We start from the raw sequence: 18,106 nt of genomic DNA, 5'->3' as shown, positions 1-18,106 counted from the left end.
CTGCCTAGGGCAAAAATACAAGAAAAATAAATCCATAGGGCTTATAAATGAGAAAATAAAATCATCTTTATTTATAAATAATGAGTGTTTTTTACCAAAAAAGGGAAAAAATTCTTTGAAATAACAGACTAGCAAAGTGGCTATGTAAAAGTAAATTGCGGCCAGGCACAGTGGCTCATGCCTGTAATCCCAGCACTTTGGGAGGCCAAGGCGGGAGGATCACTTGATGTCAGGAGTTTGAGATCAGCCTGGCCAACATGGTGAAACCCTGTCTTTACTAAAAATACAAAAAAAGTTGCCAGGTATGGTGGTGCACGCCTGTAATACCAGCTACTTTGGAGGCTGAGGCAGGAGAATTGCTTAAACATGGGAGGCGGAGGTTGCAGTGAGCCGAGATCATGCCACTGCACTCCAGCCTGGGTGACAGAGCAAGACTTCGTCTCAAAAAAAAAAAAGTAAATTGCAGACCAGGTGCGGTGGCTCACATCTGTATTCCCAGCACTTTGGGAGGCCAAGGTGGGTGGATCATCTGAGGTCGGGCATTCGAGACCAGCCTGGCCAACATGAAGAAATCCCATCTCTACTAAAAATACAAAATTAGCTGGGCGTGGTGGAGCATGCCTGTAATCTTAGCTACTTGGGAGGCTGAGGAAAGAGAATCGCTTGAACCCAGGAGGCGGAGGTTGCAGTAAGCCGAGATCACGCCAGTGCACCTCCAGCCTGGGTAAGCGAAACTCCGTTTCAAAAAAAAAAAAAAAGTAAATTGCATTTCTGCATAATAGAAACTAGAAAACAATCTTGAAAGAGATCTCATGAACATTAGTCATAAAAATAGCATCCTGATATAAATCTAAACAAAAACATCAAAAATATAAAACTTTACACAAAGATATTTTAAAACAACTAAATAAATGGAGGAATACTTATATTCACAGGTAGGAAGAACTAATATATAGATGCCAATTCTTCCCTAATTGATTTATAATTTCACACAATTCCAATCAAAATGCCAATATGTTTTCAATGGAAGGCAAACTAATTCTAAAATTTACTTGGAAGAGAAAGGAGCAAGATCAGAAGATACTTCTGAAAAAGAAGAAAGAAGGAAGATTTAGCTTACCAGACATAAAGACTTATTACAAAGCTATAGTAGTTAAGATAGTGTGATTGGTATTAGTGCAAGAATAAATTAACCAACGGAACACAATAGTGTCCAAAAATAGAGTTTTGCATATGTGAAACTTTCATCAAAACAGAAGCAGCTAGCATATCATTTCTTCAAAAAGACTACTAGCATATGGAACCCAAAAAAGGTCATTTATATGAAAAGAACTTTAACAAAATTCCTAGCTCACACAAAATAAAAAACTTCAGATGAATTAAAAACATACGCCGAAAGCAAAATTTTACAACATTTAGAAGATAACACAGACAGTTATCTTCCTGACTTTAGAGTGGGGAAGGATTATTTAAATACCAAATATAAATAATTGATACATGTGAACAGATTAAAAATGAACAACTTCTATTTATTAAGAGGATCTTTTTATTTATTTATTTATTTATTTATTTAGAGACGGAGTTTCGCTCTTGTTGCCCAGGCTGGAGTGCAATGGTGCGATCTTGGCTCACCCCCACCTCCTGGGTTGAGATGATTCTCCTGCCTTAGCCTCCCAAGTAGCTGGGATTACCAGTGCCCGCCACCATGCCCAGCTAATTTTTATATTTTTAGTAGAGATGGCGTTTCACCATGTTGGCCAGGCTGATCTCAAACTCCTGACCTCAGGTGATCCACCTGCCTCAGCTTCCCAAAGTGCTGGGATTACAGGCATGAGCCACCAAGCCCAGCCTAGAGGATCTTTTTGAAAGTGAAAACACAAGCTACAGACTGGGAGCAGATATTTGCAACAGATATAACTGGCAAGAGACTAACATCACGAACATACTAAAACAAAACAAAACTCACAAATCAATAAGATATACACACCTACTATGTACCCACAAAAATTAAAAATAAAAAGGAAGAGAAAATCATTCTGGCTGGGCATGGTGGCTCACGCCTGTAATCCCAGCACTTTGGAAGGCCAAGGTGGGCAATCACTTGAGCCCAGGAGTTCAAGACCAGCCTGGGCAACATGGTGAAACCCCATCTCTACTAAAAAATACAAAAATCAGCCGGATGTGGTGGTGCACGCCTGTAGTCCCTACTTGGGAAGCTGAGGCACGAGAATTGCCTGAACTTGGGAGGTGGAGGTTGCAGTGAGCCGCAGAGATGGTGCCACTGCACCCTAGCCTGGCTGATAGAGTGAGACTCTCCCTCAAAAAAAAAAACAAAAAAAACAAAACCACTTTTCATGTTGACTGCTGCTTGTTCACCAAAATCTGTTCTTTCATGCTGTGACCATCAAGTTATAATTAGAAACAGGGCCATCCAGAGAGACTATATTTCCCAGCTTCCCTTGCAGCAAGATGTGGCCATGTAACTAAGTTCCCACTGGTTAAATAAGTGGAAATTATGTGTACTACTAAGGGCTGAGTTTGAAAACCGTAGACATGTGCTCCTTAAGGCTGATTTTCCTTCCTAAAAGCCGAAACACTGAAATACTTACAATCTGGTTTCAAAGGTAGACAAGTTCATTTATCTAGGTAATGGCAGAACCACAAGACGGAAGGGATCTTAATAATGGGGCAAAGATGTCCTGGTGGCCTGGATTGGACATCTCCAGTCTGTTACCCGAGAAAGAAAAAAATCTCTCTATTTTAAAGTCACTTTTGGGGGGTTCTCTTTATTATAACAGCTTAGCCTCTTCCTTAACTAATACATTTTCAATGCTAAGTGTTTTTCAGGCTGTGGAACTCTCCTACCCTGCTAATAAGAGAAAGGCTTGACATTACGTGGTAAAGATGAACATGCACATTCCCAGTGACCCAGCAAGTACACCTAGAGAAACTCTTCTTGTATGTGTATACCAGGAGACACCTACAGCATTTTATACACTATTACTATTCATGATATAATATTATAAATTATAAATAATTATATTTATAATTATAATATTATAATTATAAATAATAATTATATATAATTATATATATATAAAATTATAAATTTTTTTATATATTATAAATAATTCAAATGTCATATAGAATGAATCAATAGCTTGTAGTATTTTTTATGCACTAGAATATTATGCACCAGAGAAAGCACACAGTGTGGCAGTGAAATTATAGTTGCATACATTAATGTAGACATAATAATATTGAGTATAAAATTGAAGTCATAAGAATACATATTATTAATTTCTTATTAGGGAAAATTTCAAGCATATGCAAAAATAAAGAGAATAATATAATTAACCTCGTGCACCCACTGATTATCAATTCATTTTGTATTTTATCTGTATCCCTACCTATTTCTTCCCTCCCCAAGATTATTTTCAAGAAAATCCCAGATGTCCTTATTTCATCCATTATTACTCAGCATGTATCTTTAAAAGATAAGGATTTGTTATACATGCCAAAACACTACTATTCCAATTTTTAAAATTTACACCAATTCATCAATATTATTAAAAATTCAGAAAGTGTTCAAATGGCCCTATATTCTTGATATATGAATGCATCCTAATCAAAACTATAAAGAAAGCTACAAAATGACAGTAAAGCTTTATAGAAAACAAAGGAATGATTAATATTAAGAGTGGCAGTGGGAATGAAGGGAGATTTGCTAGGAAAGGGACATTCCATGGGGGTTTCTAAGGCACTGGTAATGTTTCTTTCTTAACCTGGGTGGCTAGCACTGAAGTGTTCAAAGCTATTATTCTTTAAACTGTAAATAATCATTTTCTGTACCTGTTTGTATGTATATTTCACAAAGCAAGCAAGCTCGCTCTCCCAAACACACATGCCAACTAAGCACAAAGCAAGGAAAAACCAAAGTATATAAATGAGTTGTAAACAAATGAGAAATTTGGTTGTCCCACGGACAAATCTGATTATCAGAGGTTCAATCCAGAGGCTAAGCTTTGCTTGGATTTACCTTGCCCACTCCTGTACTCAAGGAGGGTGGAGCTGAAAGTCAGATTCCTACATTTAGCCTGAAAATTTACCAAAGGCCAGGTATACTGTGGCCCAAAGACACAGAAAGTCCTAACTATACTAAATAGGAAAGTTAAGCAGAAATTCCTCCTCCCGTGCATTATAGCTTGTTTTGCACATACACAACTCAGTGTATCCCTCAGGATGTCCATGCAAAGCAATGGTGACTGGCTCACTGTAGGTGCTCAAAACTGTTAGCTCTGGTTATGATTATCTTTAATTATTATTTCACCTTCCATTTTACAGTCTTTCTTCAATTATTATAAAACAATTAACCATATCATAAAATGTTCTTCAAAAATCAGTGGTAAAGACTGCATAACGTTGCATGTCTAAAGTTAGTTAACAATTTACCAGTGGAATTTAGTTAACCATTCCCCACTGTTGGACATTTAGAATGTTTCCAGCTGTGTGACTTTCTAAAGAAATTATAAACCATTTGAATTCAACTTAAAATTTTGTGGTAATAGGCCGGGCGCGGTGGCTCACACCTGTAATCCCAGCACTTTGGGAGGCCGAGGTGGGTGGATCACCTGATGTCAGGAGTTTGAGACCAGCCTGGCCAACATGGTGAAACCCCGTCTCTCCTAAAAATACAAAAAATTAGCTGGGCATGGTGGCGGGCGCCTGTACTCCCAGCTACTCATGAGTCTGAGGCAGGAGAATTGCTTGAACCTGGGAAACGGAGGTTGCAGTGAGCCGAGATCTTGCCATTGCACTCCAGCCTGGGCAACAAGAGTGAAACTCCATCTCAAAAAAAAAAAAAAATTTTGCGGTAATACTTGTTTGGACATCCTAGATAATTCTGAATGACCACCATGCTTATTTGCAGTATAAAGGAATTATTATTCCAAATTATTCCTCTTCTCATGTAATAAATGTTTAATGAGGCCCTGTACTAAAGCGTGTGGGAGATGCACAGACAATGATTTCTAATATCAAAGTGCTTTCTACTGAAACAGAAGCAAATTAGCAGTCGTAAGTGGAATTTTCATTCCTACATTGATTTTAAAAGAAAATACTTTTCTCAAGACTATGAGATTAAGTCAGTGACTTTATTTGATGTCATAAGAATCTTTTTCACCCACAGGTAAGTCAAATCCACTGACTGAACTATAGTTTTCATTTTCCATACAGCATCACTGAACAGAGGTAGAGACAATTTAAAACAAAAGTTATTCTTAAATACGTGGCAGCCCAGGGCCAGGAATGGGCTTTTAGGCTGTGTTACTTGCCACTTCGATGAAAAATAATGACAAAATATAAAATCCACCTTATAATGAGCTGCGAATCTGTATGCATTGTCTATTCTATTTCCCTTTTAAATTCCACCATGAAACTCACTCCATTCTAAAAGCACATGGCACTCTCTTAGGACAATTCAAGATTAGTCCACTTTGGAATTCATTCTGGTAAAAAGACTAGTGATTACGTATTTGAATTTCAAAAAACCTATCTAAATCAGAATGCAACAAGATACAGCAGATAGAACAACAGGCTGGGTGAGGTGGCTCATGCCTGTAATCCCAGCACTTCGGGAGGCCCAAGGCTCAAGCAGGTGGATCACTTGAGTTTGGGAGTTTGAAACCAGCCTGGGCAACATGGCCAAAACCTGTCTCTACAAAAAATACAAAAATCAGGCATGATGGCAGGCGCCTATAGTCCCAGCTACAAGGGAGGCTGAGGTGGCAGGATCACCTGAGCCTGGGGAGGTTGAGGCTGCAGTGAGCTGAGCCGAGACTGGGCCACTGTGCTCCAGCCTGAGCAACAGAGCGAGACCCTGTCTCAAAAATAAATAAATAAATACAGTAGATAGAAAGAAAACCAGCATTAAACAGATAACAATGACTAACATTTGTTGACTATTATGTGCCAAGCCTGTGATAAATGTTTTCCTCACTGCAATCTCACAAAGACAACAAGGAGGCCAGGTGCAGTGGTTCATACCTGTAATCCCAGCACTTGGGGAAGCTGAGGCGGGTGGATTGCTTGAGGTCAGGAGTTCGAGACCAGCCTGGCCAACATAGTAAAACTCTGTCTCTACTAAAAATACAAAAAAATTAGCTGGGCATGGTGGTGCATGCCTGTAATCCTAGCTACTTGGGAGGCTGAGGTGGGAGGATCACTTGAACCTGAGAGTCCCGCTACTGCACTCCAGCCTGGGTGACAGAGCAAGACTCTGTCTAAAAAAAAAAAAAAGAAAGAAAGAAAGAAAAGAAGACAAGGTAAGTACTGCTATTATCCCTATTTTACAGATGAAGAAATTGACTCTTAGAGATCACACAACTAAACAGTGACAAGGCTAGTCTGCTAACACCAAAGTTCCTGGTTTTTTTATTATTTATTTATTTTTTAAAAATTAGAGATGGTGTCTCGCCATGTTGACCAGGCTGGTCTCGAACTCCTGGTCTCAAATGATCCTTCCATCTCTGCCTCCCAAAGTGCTGAGATTACAGGTATGAGCGACTGTGCTTGGCTCAGAGTTCCTGGTTTTAAACACCATGTTCTGTTTCTTCCCAGTCTAACACATCAACAGGGGAGAGTAGATAATGCTGTCAATAAATTAGAAAGTAGTTCTGAGCTGACAAAAATACCTTTACATAACTGTCTCTAAGCCAAACTTCTTTTTTTCTGAGATGGAGTCTCGCTCTGTGGCCCAGGCTGGAGTGCAGTGGCACAATCTCAGTTCACTGCAACCTCCACCTTCTGGGTTCAAGTGATTCTCGTGCCTCAGCCTCCAGAGTAGCTGGGATTATAGATGCATGCCACCACACCCGGCTAATTTTTGTGTTTTTAGTAGAGACAAGATTTCACCATGTTGCCCAGGCTGGTCTCAAACTCCTAGGCTCAAGCAATCCACCCGCCTCGACCTCCCAAAGTGCTAGGATTGATTACAGGCATGAGCTACCATGTCCATCCTCTAATCCAAATTTCTGCCTTCAAACTGCTAAAGCATAAATAGACTAATTAGACAAACAATTTATTCTCTTTTCTTTATTTTGGTAGTTGTTTGAATTGAAGTGAAAATAGGTAGCATGAATAAAATTTTTTAAGCTGTCTCTCCTTGGCCGGGCACGGTGGCTCATGCCAATTATCCCAGCACTTTGGGAGGCTGAGGCAGGAGCTCCGGAGTTTGAGACCAGTCTGGGCAACATGGCAAAACTCCATCTTTACAAAAAAAAAAATAGCCAGGTATGGTGGTATGTACCTATATTCCCAGCTACTTGGGGTGCTGAGGCAGAAGAATCACTTGAGCCCAGGAGGTCAAGGCTGCAGTGAGCCTTGTCCACTCACTGCACTGCAGCCTGGGTGACAAAACAAGACCCTGTCTTGAAGGAAAAAAAAAATTGGCCAATTTACAAAGACTCTAAAACCTAGAACAGACTTGAAGTTGTCTGGCTCCTAAACTGGTCAACATAGCACAGGAGTAAACAAACCAATCTAGATTGTCAGAGCTGAGATTTACTACCCTGTATTATAATCCAGCCCTCATGTGTTTCAGAAGGTCATGCTTTGCTCAAAATTTTCTCCAAAACTATCCTTAATATATTCTGAAGTTCATGAAACTAATCGGGTTTTCAGGGCACTGTAAAGGCCTTGTTGCAGTAGCGCAATTAGCTTCACCAAAACATCAGGCAAATCACATTTGCACATATTAACCATGTTGTTTTTCTAGACCTTAAAGGCCACCATGTGAAGCTGCTGCCTGGGTATTGTGGTCTCTTATAATGGTCCTGGTGAAAAAAACAACTTGGTTAGAGTTAATCAATGTAACTAACTCCTGTTCACAGACGACGGTTTCTCTTAGGTCCAACAATGACTCCTTCAATGAATGTAAAGTCTCAATAGGTAACTGTTCTATCCCCTATTTAGATATCTACTTTGTGAGGAATCTACAAGTGAATTATCGCTACTGAAAAGAAGATAACCTGGGTTCTGGTCCCAGGTACGTCACTGTTAATTGTGAAACTCTGTCATTAAGCCTCCCTGCAACATGTAATGAGTGGGTTGGAGAAAAAATGTTAAAAGTCCCTCCCAGCTATGAAGTTTTAATTCATAACTTAAATTGCTGTCACTTCCTATTCTATGTTAGAAGAAAGAAAGTAAGATGCAGACACAGGTTCCATATTACTATGGCATGATGCAGGGCCATACCAAATCAAATTGACATTTTCTCATGTTCCGTCTGCTACTAAAATGTATTTGTATGTCAGGCTGCAGAGTGGTCAAAGAACAACAGATTTTCTTGGCACTCCCTGTACATATTGCATGTAGATAAATATGGTGCTATCTCTAGGAAAATACTACAAATAATAACTGTCAATTCTTAGCAACTAGCAACATGCATTATTAAAAACAAACACAGCCTCTCATCTATAAGTTCCACTTCATAAAACATGTCTTTTTGAGTCTTTTTTGTTCCCATATGTGTAGCTCCACAATATTTTTGCTGCAGAATACAAGAATTACATAGATCACTAAAGTTCACAGATAATCTCAAAACCTTCTGCTAGCCAATTATTCAATCCCTTCCACTGCTACGCTATTTGCCAGAGATGCTAACAAATAGCATAGTCAACTGGTTTGGGTTTCATACACTTTTCCAGACATGCTTGCTTTCTAATGGCCTATTCAAACAAGAGATTTATTTCTCTTACTTCTAAGTCTTTGATAATTTGACCAAGAGGCATGAAATGTTCAATTCATTCTTTAAAACTGTTGCCTGGGGTCCTGTTTTGTCCCCCATTTAAACCTATCCATTGTTTAACCACTTGTATCATTCCTGATTCTTCTCTGTCTTACAATTCTGTGCTACACTTCTCTGCATGTGGTTTTGATCACTGTTTTTTCTGTATTCTTTACTGTATAATATTTTCATTCTCCAAGAACTCAATTTATACAGTGTCCATGAACTTATGAAAAAAAGTGAAAGCAAAAGTGATTCTCCACAAAACAGAGCAGCCAACTGAAAACTTTAAAAGCTTGAAAATTTTATGAGGCAATTAATATGAACTGATATGACATCTTCAATTAGATTCAAAGACACTTAGGATTACAAAGATTACTCAGGCATGGTGGTGCACGCTTGTATTTCCAGCTACTCGGGAGGCTGAGGCACAAGAATCACTTGAACCCGGAAGGCAGAGGCTTCAGAGAGCAGAGATCGTGTCACTGCACTCCAGCTTGGGTGACAGAGTGAGACTCTGTCTCAAAAAGAAAAAAAAAAAAAAAGACACTTAAGATGAAGAGAATTCCAACTCCTTATCTAATAGATAAGAAAACCGCTAGCAAGATTAATAAAGAAAAAAAGAGAGAAGAATCAAATAGATGCAATAAAAAATGATAAAGGGGATATCACCACCGATCCCACAGAAATACAAACTACCATCAAGAATATTACAAACACCTCTACGCAAATAAACTAGAAAATCTAGAAGAAATGGATAAATTCCTCAACACATACACCCTCCCAAGACTAAACCAGGAAGAAGTTGAATCTCTGAATAGACCAATAACAGGAGCTGAAATTGTGGCAATAATCAATAGCTTACCAACCAAAAAAAGTCCAGGACCAGATGGGTTCACAGCCGAATTCTACCAGAGGTACAAGGAGGAGCTGGTACCATTCCTTCTGAAACTATTCCAATCAATAGAAAAAGAGGGAATCCTCCCTAACTCGTTTTATGAGGCCAGCATCATCCTGATACCAAAGCCTGGCAGAGACACAACAAAAAAGGAGAATTTTAGACCAATATCCTTGATGAACATTGATGCAAAAATCCTCAATAAAATACTGGCAAACAGAATCCAGCAGCACATCAAAAAGCTTATCCACCATGATCAAGTGGGCTTCATCCCTGGGATGCAAGGCTGGTTCAATATACGCAAATCAATAAATGTAATCCAGCATATAAACAGAACCAAAGACAAAAACCACATGATTATCTCAATAGATGCAGAAAAGGCCTTTGACAAAATTCAACAACCCTTCATGCTAAAAACTCTCAATCAATTAGGTATTGATGGGACGTATCTCAAAATAATAAGAGCTATTTATGATAAACCCACAGCCAATATCATACTGAATGGGCAAAAACTGGAAGCATTCCCTTTGAAAACTGGCACAAGACAGGATGCCCTCTCTCACCACTTCTATTCAACATAGTGTTGGAAGTTCTGGCCAGGGCAATTAGGCAGGAGAAGGAAATCAAGGGTATTCAATTAGGAAAAGAGGAAGTCAAATTGTCCCTGTTTGCAGATGACATGATAGTATATCTAGAAAACCCCATTGTCTCAGCCCAAAATCTCCTTAAGCTGATAAGCAACTTCAGCAAAGTCTCAGGATACAAAATCAATGTACAAAAATCACAAGCATTCTTATACATCAATTACAGACAAACAGAGAGCCAAATCATGAGTGAACTCCCATTCACAATTGCTTCAAAGAGAATAAAATACCTAGGAATCCAACTTACAAGGGATGTGAAGGACCTCTTCAAGGAGAACTACAAACCACTGCTCAAGGAAATAAAAGAGGATACAAACAAATGGAAGAACATTCCATGCTCATGGGTAGGAAGAATCAATATCATGAAAATGGCCATACTGCCCAAGGTAATTTACAGATTCAATGCCATCCCCATCAAGTTACCAATGACTTTCTTCACAGAACTGGAAAAAACTACTTTAAAGTTCATATGGAACCAAAAAAGAGCCCGCATCGCCAAGTCAATCCTAAGCTAAAAGAACAAAGCTGGAGGCATCACACTACCTGACTTCAAACTATACTACAAGGCTACAGTAACCAAAACAGCATGGTACTGGTACCAAAACAGAGATATAGATCAATGGAACAGAACAGAGCCGTCAGAAATAATGCCACATATCTACAACTATCTGATCTTTGACAAACCTGAGAAAAACAAGAAATGGGGAAAGGATTCCCTATTTAATAAATGGTGCTGGGAAAACTGGCTAGCCATATGTAGAAAGCTGAAACTGGATCCCTTCCTTACACCTTATACAAAACTCAATTCAAGATGGATTAAAGACTTAAATGTTAGACCTAAAACCATAAAAACCCTAGAAGAAAACCTAGGCATTACCATTCAGGACATAGGCATGGGCAAGGACTTCATATCGAAAACACCAAAAGCAATGGCAACAAAAGCCAAAATTGACAAATGGGATCTAATTAAACTAAAGAGCTTCTGCACAGCAAAGGAAACTACCATCAGAGTGAACAGGCAACCTACAAAATGGGAGAAAATTTTCGCAACCTACTCATCTGACAAAGGGCTAATATCCAGAATCTACAATGAACTCCAACAAATTTACAAGAAAAAGACAAACAACCCCATCAAAAAGTGGGCGAAGGACATGAACAGACACTTCTCAAAAGAAGACATTTATGCAGCCAAAAAACACATGAAAAAATGCTCACCATCACTGGCCATCAGAGAAATGCAAATCAAAACCACAATGAGATACCATCTCACACCAGTTAGAATGGCAATCATTAAAAAGTCAGGAAACAACAGGTGCTGGAGAGGATGTGGAGAAATAGGAACACTTTTACACTGTTGGTGGGACTGTAAACTAGTTCAACCCTTGTGGAAGTCAGTGTGGCGATTCCTCAGGGATCTAGAACTAGAAATTCCATTTGACCCAGCCATCCCATTACTGGGTATATACCCAAAGGACTATAAATCATGCTGCTATAAAGACACATGCACACGTATGTTTATTGCAGCATTATTCACAATAGCAAAGACTTGGAACCAACCCAAATGTCCAACAATGATAGACTGGATTAAGAAAATGTGGCACATATACACCATGGAATACTATGCAGCCATAAAAAATGATGAGTTCACGTCCTTTGTAGGGACATGGATGAAATTGGAAGTCATCATTCTCAGTAAACTATCGCAAGAACAAAAAACCAAACACCGCATATTCTCACTCATAGGTGGGAATTGAACAATGAGAACACATGGACACAGAAAGGGGAACATCACACTTCGGGGACTGTTGTGGGGTGGGGGGAGAGGGGAGGGATAGCATTGGGAGATATACCTAATGCTAGATGACGAGTTGGTGGGTGCAGCCCACCAGCATGGCACATGTATACATATGTAACTTACCTGCACGTTGTGCACAGGTACCATAGAGTCTAAAGTATAATAATAATAATAATAAATGAAAAAAAAAAGGCAGAACCCAACAATAAATGAGCTAAGAAATAAGCAAGTAGTTACAGAGAAAGACCTAAAAAAAAAAAAAAAAAAAAGGAAACCGAAACCCAGAGAGAGGCTAAGTGACTTGCGCAAAATGAGACACACAACGAGATACATCTATGATCTTATACATAAAATTACAAATTATCACCAGGAATGGTTCTTTTCACAGTAAAGGATAGCCCCATGAAGTCTGTTCCCAAAACCTGTGCAGGCAGCCACAATGGCAAAATTCCATATCTGGGCCGGGTGCAGTGGCTCATGCCTGTAAGCCCAGCACTTTGGGAGGCAGAGGCAGGTGGATCACCTGAGGTCAGGAGTTCGAGACCAGCCTGGCCAACATGTCGAAACCCCATCTCTACTAAAAATACAAAAATTAGCTGGGCGTGGTGGTGCGTGCATATAATTCCAACTACTCCGGAGGCTGAGGCAGGAGAATCACTTGAACTCAGGAGGCAGAGGTTGCACTGAGCCAAGATCACGCCACTGCACTCTGGCCAGGGCGGCAGACCAATACTCCATATATATATATAATAAAAATTCAAAAATAAAAAAATTCCATATCTGAAGTCATTCCTTTAGGTCAAAACATTATCTCAAAAATTCTGAGATAAATAAAGTTGTTATTAGGGAAAATGGGAGAGAGTAAGAGGGGAAAATATTCTAGAGTGTTAGGTTCTAAGTTAGAAGGTAAAAAAAAAATACATATAATCAAAATGACTCTTGAAATCACCCACACATCTAAGTCACCTATAGAGTCCAATATGTATGTTTATTCACTGTGTTTTTCTTGAGACAGAGTCTCACTCTGTCAGCCAGGCTGGAGTGCAGTAGCGCAATTTCAGCTCACTGCAACTTCTGACTCCCAGGTTCAAGCAATTCTCCTGACTCAGCCTCCAGGGTAGCTGGGACTACAGGCATGCACCACCATGTCCAGCTAATTTTTGTATTTTTAGTAGGGACAGGGTTTCACCATGTTGGCCAGGCTGGTCTCGACCTCAAGTGATCCGCCCACCTCGGTCTCCCAAAGTGCTGGGATTACAGGCATGAGCCACCGTGCCTGGCCTAGACTTATGTCTTAATGAGTCCCACACAGTCAGGTTTTCCTTCAGCAATAGAACAGAATGTTTTTTTTAATAATCCGATAAAGTTGCTGACTGTAATTTAAAAAGTAGGTTGTTCCAAATACATATACCTTTATTTATTTATTTATTTATTAGACAGAGTCTCACTCTGTCACCCAGACTGGAGTGCAGTGATGTGATCTCGGCTCACTGTAACCTCTGCCTCCCGGGTTCAAGTGGAACCACAGGCACGCTGGGACCACAGGTGTGTGCCACCACACCTAGCTAATTTTTGTATTTTTTGGTAAAGATGTGGTTTCTCTACCAAAATGTTGGCCAGGATGGTCTTGAACTCCTGACCGCAAGTGATCCGCCTGCCTCAGCCTCCCGAAATGCCGAGATTACAGGCATGCACCACTACACCTGATCCCAAAACACATACCTTTAAATAACAGACTAGCACTCTGCGAGGGTACAGAAAAACCAGAGTCTTGTCTCCCATGCTGTCCTTACTAAGGGGCCTACTCTCCCTGCATTGGACAGCTGGCCTCATGTACTATTTATCTGTTATTTTTCTCCCGCTCTCTTCTTGATTTGCCTAGAAGTACCAGGTGAATTTGTGCCATTTAATTCGTATATGATCTGACTCCATGATATCTCCTTATTCCCATGTTTGTGTATGGATGTAGTGATCTAGGTTAGATACTGGATGTGTAGGTTATTGCAGGAGGAGGTAAAGCCTGGACACAGGGCAGGGCAGGTGCAGTGAAGAGTCCTAAAGCAGCCTAGGGACTCGTGGGTGTGTGGAAGGGAGAAGTGTTAAAGGAAATAGGGAGAAGGTCTCTCTGTGGGATAGACTTAGTTCCAAATGTGATTTTCACCATGTTCATGATTTTTCTTCCATTTGAATTTGATAGACACATTGCAACACATCCCATTTCGCTGATTTTCAAATAAGGACTTCATCACTGGCAAGTGACCTTACAGCAAAGATAAAGAAATCAACATTTGGAAGTGCATTTGCCAATTAGTGCTCTAGGCGGCAGAAAAACCAGACCGCCACCCCTTGAAGACCTGCCACAAAGAGCCATGTGGAAAAACTGCACAGGGAAATGGTGGTTGTGCACAAGAGTACTGCCTTGGAATGAAAGGTTTTAGGCTATGTTGGACTCACTGAAAAAAGAAAGGTTAGTCTCATTAGAAAGTGTACCTGGCTCTAAGAAAATAATTACTTATCTGCTAACACAACTTCCATAGCAATGAAACAAGTTCCTGTAAGTATAAATTATCATAATTCCAAGCAGACAAAAATCTGTGTCTCCTGAACATATTATAGGGGTCAGCCTATAGATAACTCCATTATAGGGGTCAGCCTAAGGATAACCTAAGTTATCTTGAATATTGTGTCTGCCGTGTCCACAATGAGTTGGTCTGCATTCACACTGGATGATACAGGATTTCTCCACCCGGTCCTCTCACAGGACTCCAGGCATTTTTACAACTTGACCACACAAAAGAACACTCAGGCTGCTCCTCCCTTGCTCAAGGGAAGTACAGTAATGCCTCTCTCCGTAGCCCTTTCATAAGACTGTGCATAGACAAACACAGGTGTGTACATAGCAATCTTTATGAACTTTGCATTGAATGTGTCAAAGAACAGTGGCGATCCCAACATTCCATCCATTGTCTCAATCAGGAAAGCTACTCCTGAGACCTCAGGAAAGAGGAGGAAAAAATTCAACTAACACATATGTTTACGAAACACTTCAGTAACAAAACAAAATGCTTGTATTGGAGAGAAAATATATATTTTTTTAACCACAAGGCATAGAAAGTAAAAATAATTAATCAGCCTTAATTAGGTTTCCTTCATTAGTTGACAGTGTAAATGGATTGAAACTACTACTCAAATATTCAAACCTTCATTTTACATGCAAGTGGCTTCCAGCAAATGATAAAGCAATATTCCCATGTGAGTGTGAAAGATGGCAATGAATTCTGGCCCATTATAAAGGAAGACTCAGATTCCACTAGTCACTGCTTCGTTTAACTGCCAGGCTTTTAGGGAGCTATTTAATAAAAGGGGTCTTGCCCTAATAAATTGTGAGCGGTGTAAATAGGTGAGCGCTGTAAATATCTGAAATAGCCTGCACTCAATGAGGCTGTAGACCGCTTGCTGTAAATATCTGAAATAGCCTGCACTCAATGAGGCTGTAGACCGCTTGGGGTTCACAGACTTTACAAAAATGATTCCGTAAAAAAATTACGTAGTGACAATCCTACCATTTAAAAAGAATAATGATGGTGACAATAATAGCTGGACAGGATCCCCCACTGCTGCCTGCTGCCCATATAAGTTGCCCAGCTGAAGATGGTTAAGTTAAAGCCAGTTCTCTCCCCATTAGAGATGCGGGCTGGCAGCTGGCGGGGGAAGTCACCCAGTTCCCAGCTCCCCGTGGGTTTGACGGGACTGGGATTGCAACTGGGAACTAACTGGCCTGTAGGAAGCCCAGGTGGCTCAACCAGGGCTCGAGCTGTCCCCTCACCACTTTCCTCCCACGCAGACACCAAGTTAGAAACGCAACTCCACGAGCACAATGACAAGAAGGCACACAAAAGGAGCAAGGCAGCCGCTCCCATCCTTACCTTTGACTTGACTTTCATACTCGGCTATGATCTCTTTGTCCTTCTTGAATCGGCTCGGGGTGGACATTATCCAGCTGTTCCGGGTTTGCTTTCAATGGGCAAGTTTTGTTCAGTGGTCACAACCCGTTCTCCTTGGAGAGGCAGAGTTGTACTCCCACACGCAGGCAATCCAGAGGCAGCGCCGACCCGAGGGAAGGGAGGAGGGAGAGGAGAAGTAGGAGGAGGAGGGGAAAAGGAGCGAGTAGAGAGGACTAGATTAGCCCGGGCGCTGGCACCATACTCTCGAAATTGAGCTCCGTCGGTAATCCCAGGGGATCCCCGGGGTCGGGGCTGGAGAGGCCGGACGCGCAGGCAAACTCCAGCCAGCGAGTGGCGGGGGACGTCTCCCTGCCCACCTCGCCGGGAGCCCGGCCACTTCCTCTACGGCCGCTGGGCGGGCGCGGGGCTCGCGCCGGCGCTCCGCACCATTGTTCGAGACCCGCACCGGGCGCCCGGGACAGGGCCAGCGGCGGAGGGCAGGCGCTGGGAACTCGCCTAGCTCGGGCGCCACAACCCTCCCTTCCTGCCTCTAGCTGCCGGCTCCGGCGCTCAATGGTCCCGCCCGGGCTGGGGATGCTGCTGCCACGGCCGCCGCTCCTCTGCCCGCAGACACTGCCGCTACAGCTCGGCAGGCGAAAGGAATCGCAATCCTAACGCGAGTCCCCGCCGCTGCTGAGAGGGTGAAGGCGGCGACGCTCAGACGCGCCCTGGGCACAGCCTCGGCGGAGTTTAGGTCTCCAGAGCCGGCGCCGCGAGGGGCCTCTGCCTCCCTGTCCGCGATGCGCCGAGGCTGCCTTTCTCTGCGTCCCCCTTTCCGCTGCTGCCCCCAGGAGGCCGCTGGTGACAGGCACACTCGCACACGCACGCGGGAGCCGCGCCCCCGGCGGCGGCAAAGTTGAGGGTGCGCACACGGCTCGCGCCTCGCGGGCGCCCGGCTAGCGATCTGCGGTCGGCGGCTCCTCGGGGCTCCGCCAGGCGGGGCCAGGCTCGCGGGAGCGGACCGCGCTCCGGCCTGTGCCTTTCTCGGTCCAGGCCCCCGCCCCTGCTCCGCTAGGAAACGCCTGGCTGGTCCGGGAAGATGGATGCCTCTTGTGGCCAACCGCAACACGGCCCCGCGCGCCGAGCCCAGGAGGCCGTGGGCGGCGCCCCCGGCACCTCCCTCCGCGGAGGCCCCGCACCTCCCTCCGCCGAAGCCCAGCTCCACCGCTGGCCGAGGTCACAGCTCCGGCGGCAGGAAAACCCCTTCCTGATCTGAGGGACGGCCTTCTGGCTCTGGCGGGGGTTCTGGTGGGGCTTTTGCCAGAATCTAATGGGGAAGTCCAGAGTTGGATGTATCCATGACACAAAGGGATGTCACTCCGAGACGCTGGACCCCAATAGAAAAACTGAACACTGAATTGTGAATGACCTGGCTGTTAATCCAAAGAGCGCGAAGCTCTTCAATCGAGGCGGAGAAAAACACCCACCTTGAACACCATATCCTCTATTCCTACAGTAGCTAGGGAAGCTAGGATGGTGGGAAAGCGATGGTATGGGAACAGGTCACACTTAACGGCGTTGTTAGCTTATTTATTTACTAAACTCCAGATTTTATTCCAATTTTACCAATTTTTTCGACTAGCGTCATTTTTTCTGTTCCAAGATCTAACACAGGACACTACATTGCACTTAGTACTTTTACGGTTGTTTTTGTTTTTTGTTTTTGTTTTTTGGGGGGTTTTTTTGAGACGGGGTCTCACTCTCGCCCAGGCTGGAGTGCAGGGGCAGGAGCTCCGCTCACTGCAAGCTCCGCCTCCCGGGTTCAAGTGATTCTCCTGGCTCAGCCTGCAGAGTAGTTGTGACTACAGGCGCCTGCCACCATGCCTGGGTAATTTTTGTATTTTTAGTAGAAACAGGGTTTTGCCATGTTGGCCAGGCTGGTCTTGAACTCCTGACCTCAAGTGATCCACTCACCTCTGCCTCCCAAAGTGGTAGGATTACAGGTATGAGTCACGGCGCCCGGCCACGTTTTTAATAGAT

General features: G+C 42.5%; 1 protein-coding gene across 2 annotated transcripts in view; it reads right to left on the bottom strand.

Moving 5' to 3' along the window:
* SRGAP1 (SLIT-ROBO Rho GTPase activating protein 1) overlaps positions 1-17,687 on the bottom strand; it is a 318,022-nt gene extending 300,335 nt beyond the window's left edge. For both annotated transcript variants that reach the window (XM_009247985.3, XM_024256709.2), the window contains exon 1: positions 16,049-17,687. In XM_009247985.3, the coding sequence (XP_009246260.2) occupies positions 16,049-16,115 (67 nt within the window). In that variant the 5' untranslated portion in view covers positions 16,116-17,687. The remainder of the gene's footprint in view (positions 1-16,048) is intronic.
* Positions 17,688-18,106: the final 419 nt, after the last annotated feature.

This window comes from Pongo abelii, chromosome 10 (assembly GCF_028885655.2).
Source record: "Pongo abelii isolate AG06213 chromosome 10, NHGRI_mPonAbe1-v2.0_pri, whole genome shotgun sequence".
NCBI classification, from domain to species: domain Eukaryota; kingdom Metazoa; phylum Chordata; class Mammalia; order Primates; family Hominidae; genus Pongo; species Pongo abelii.
This window is presented reverse-complemented; position numbering and strand designations above follow the sequence as displayed.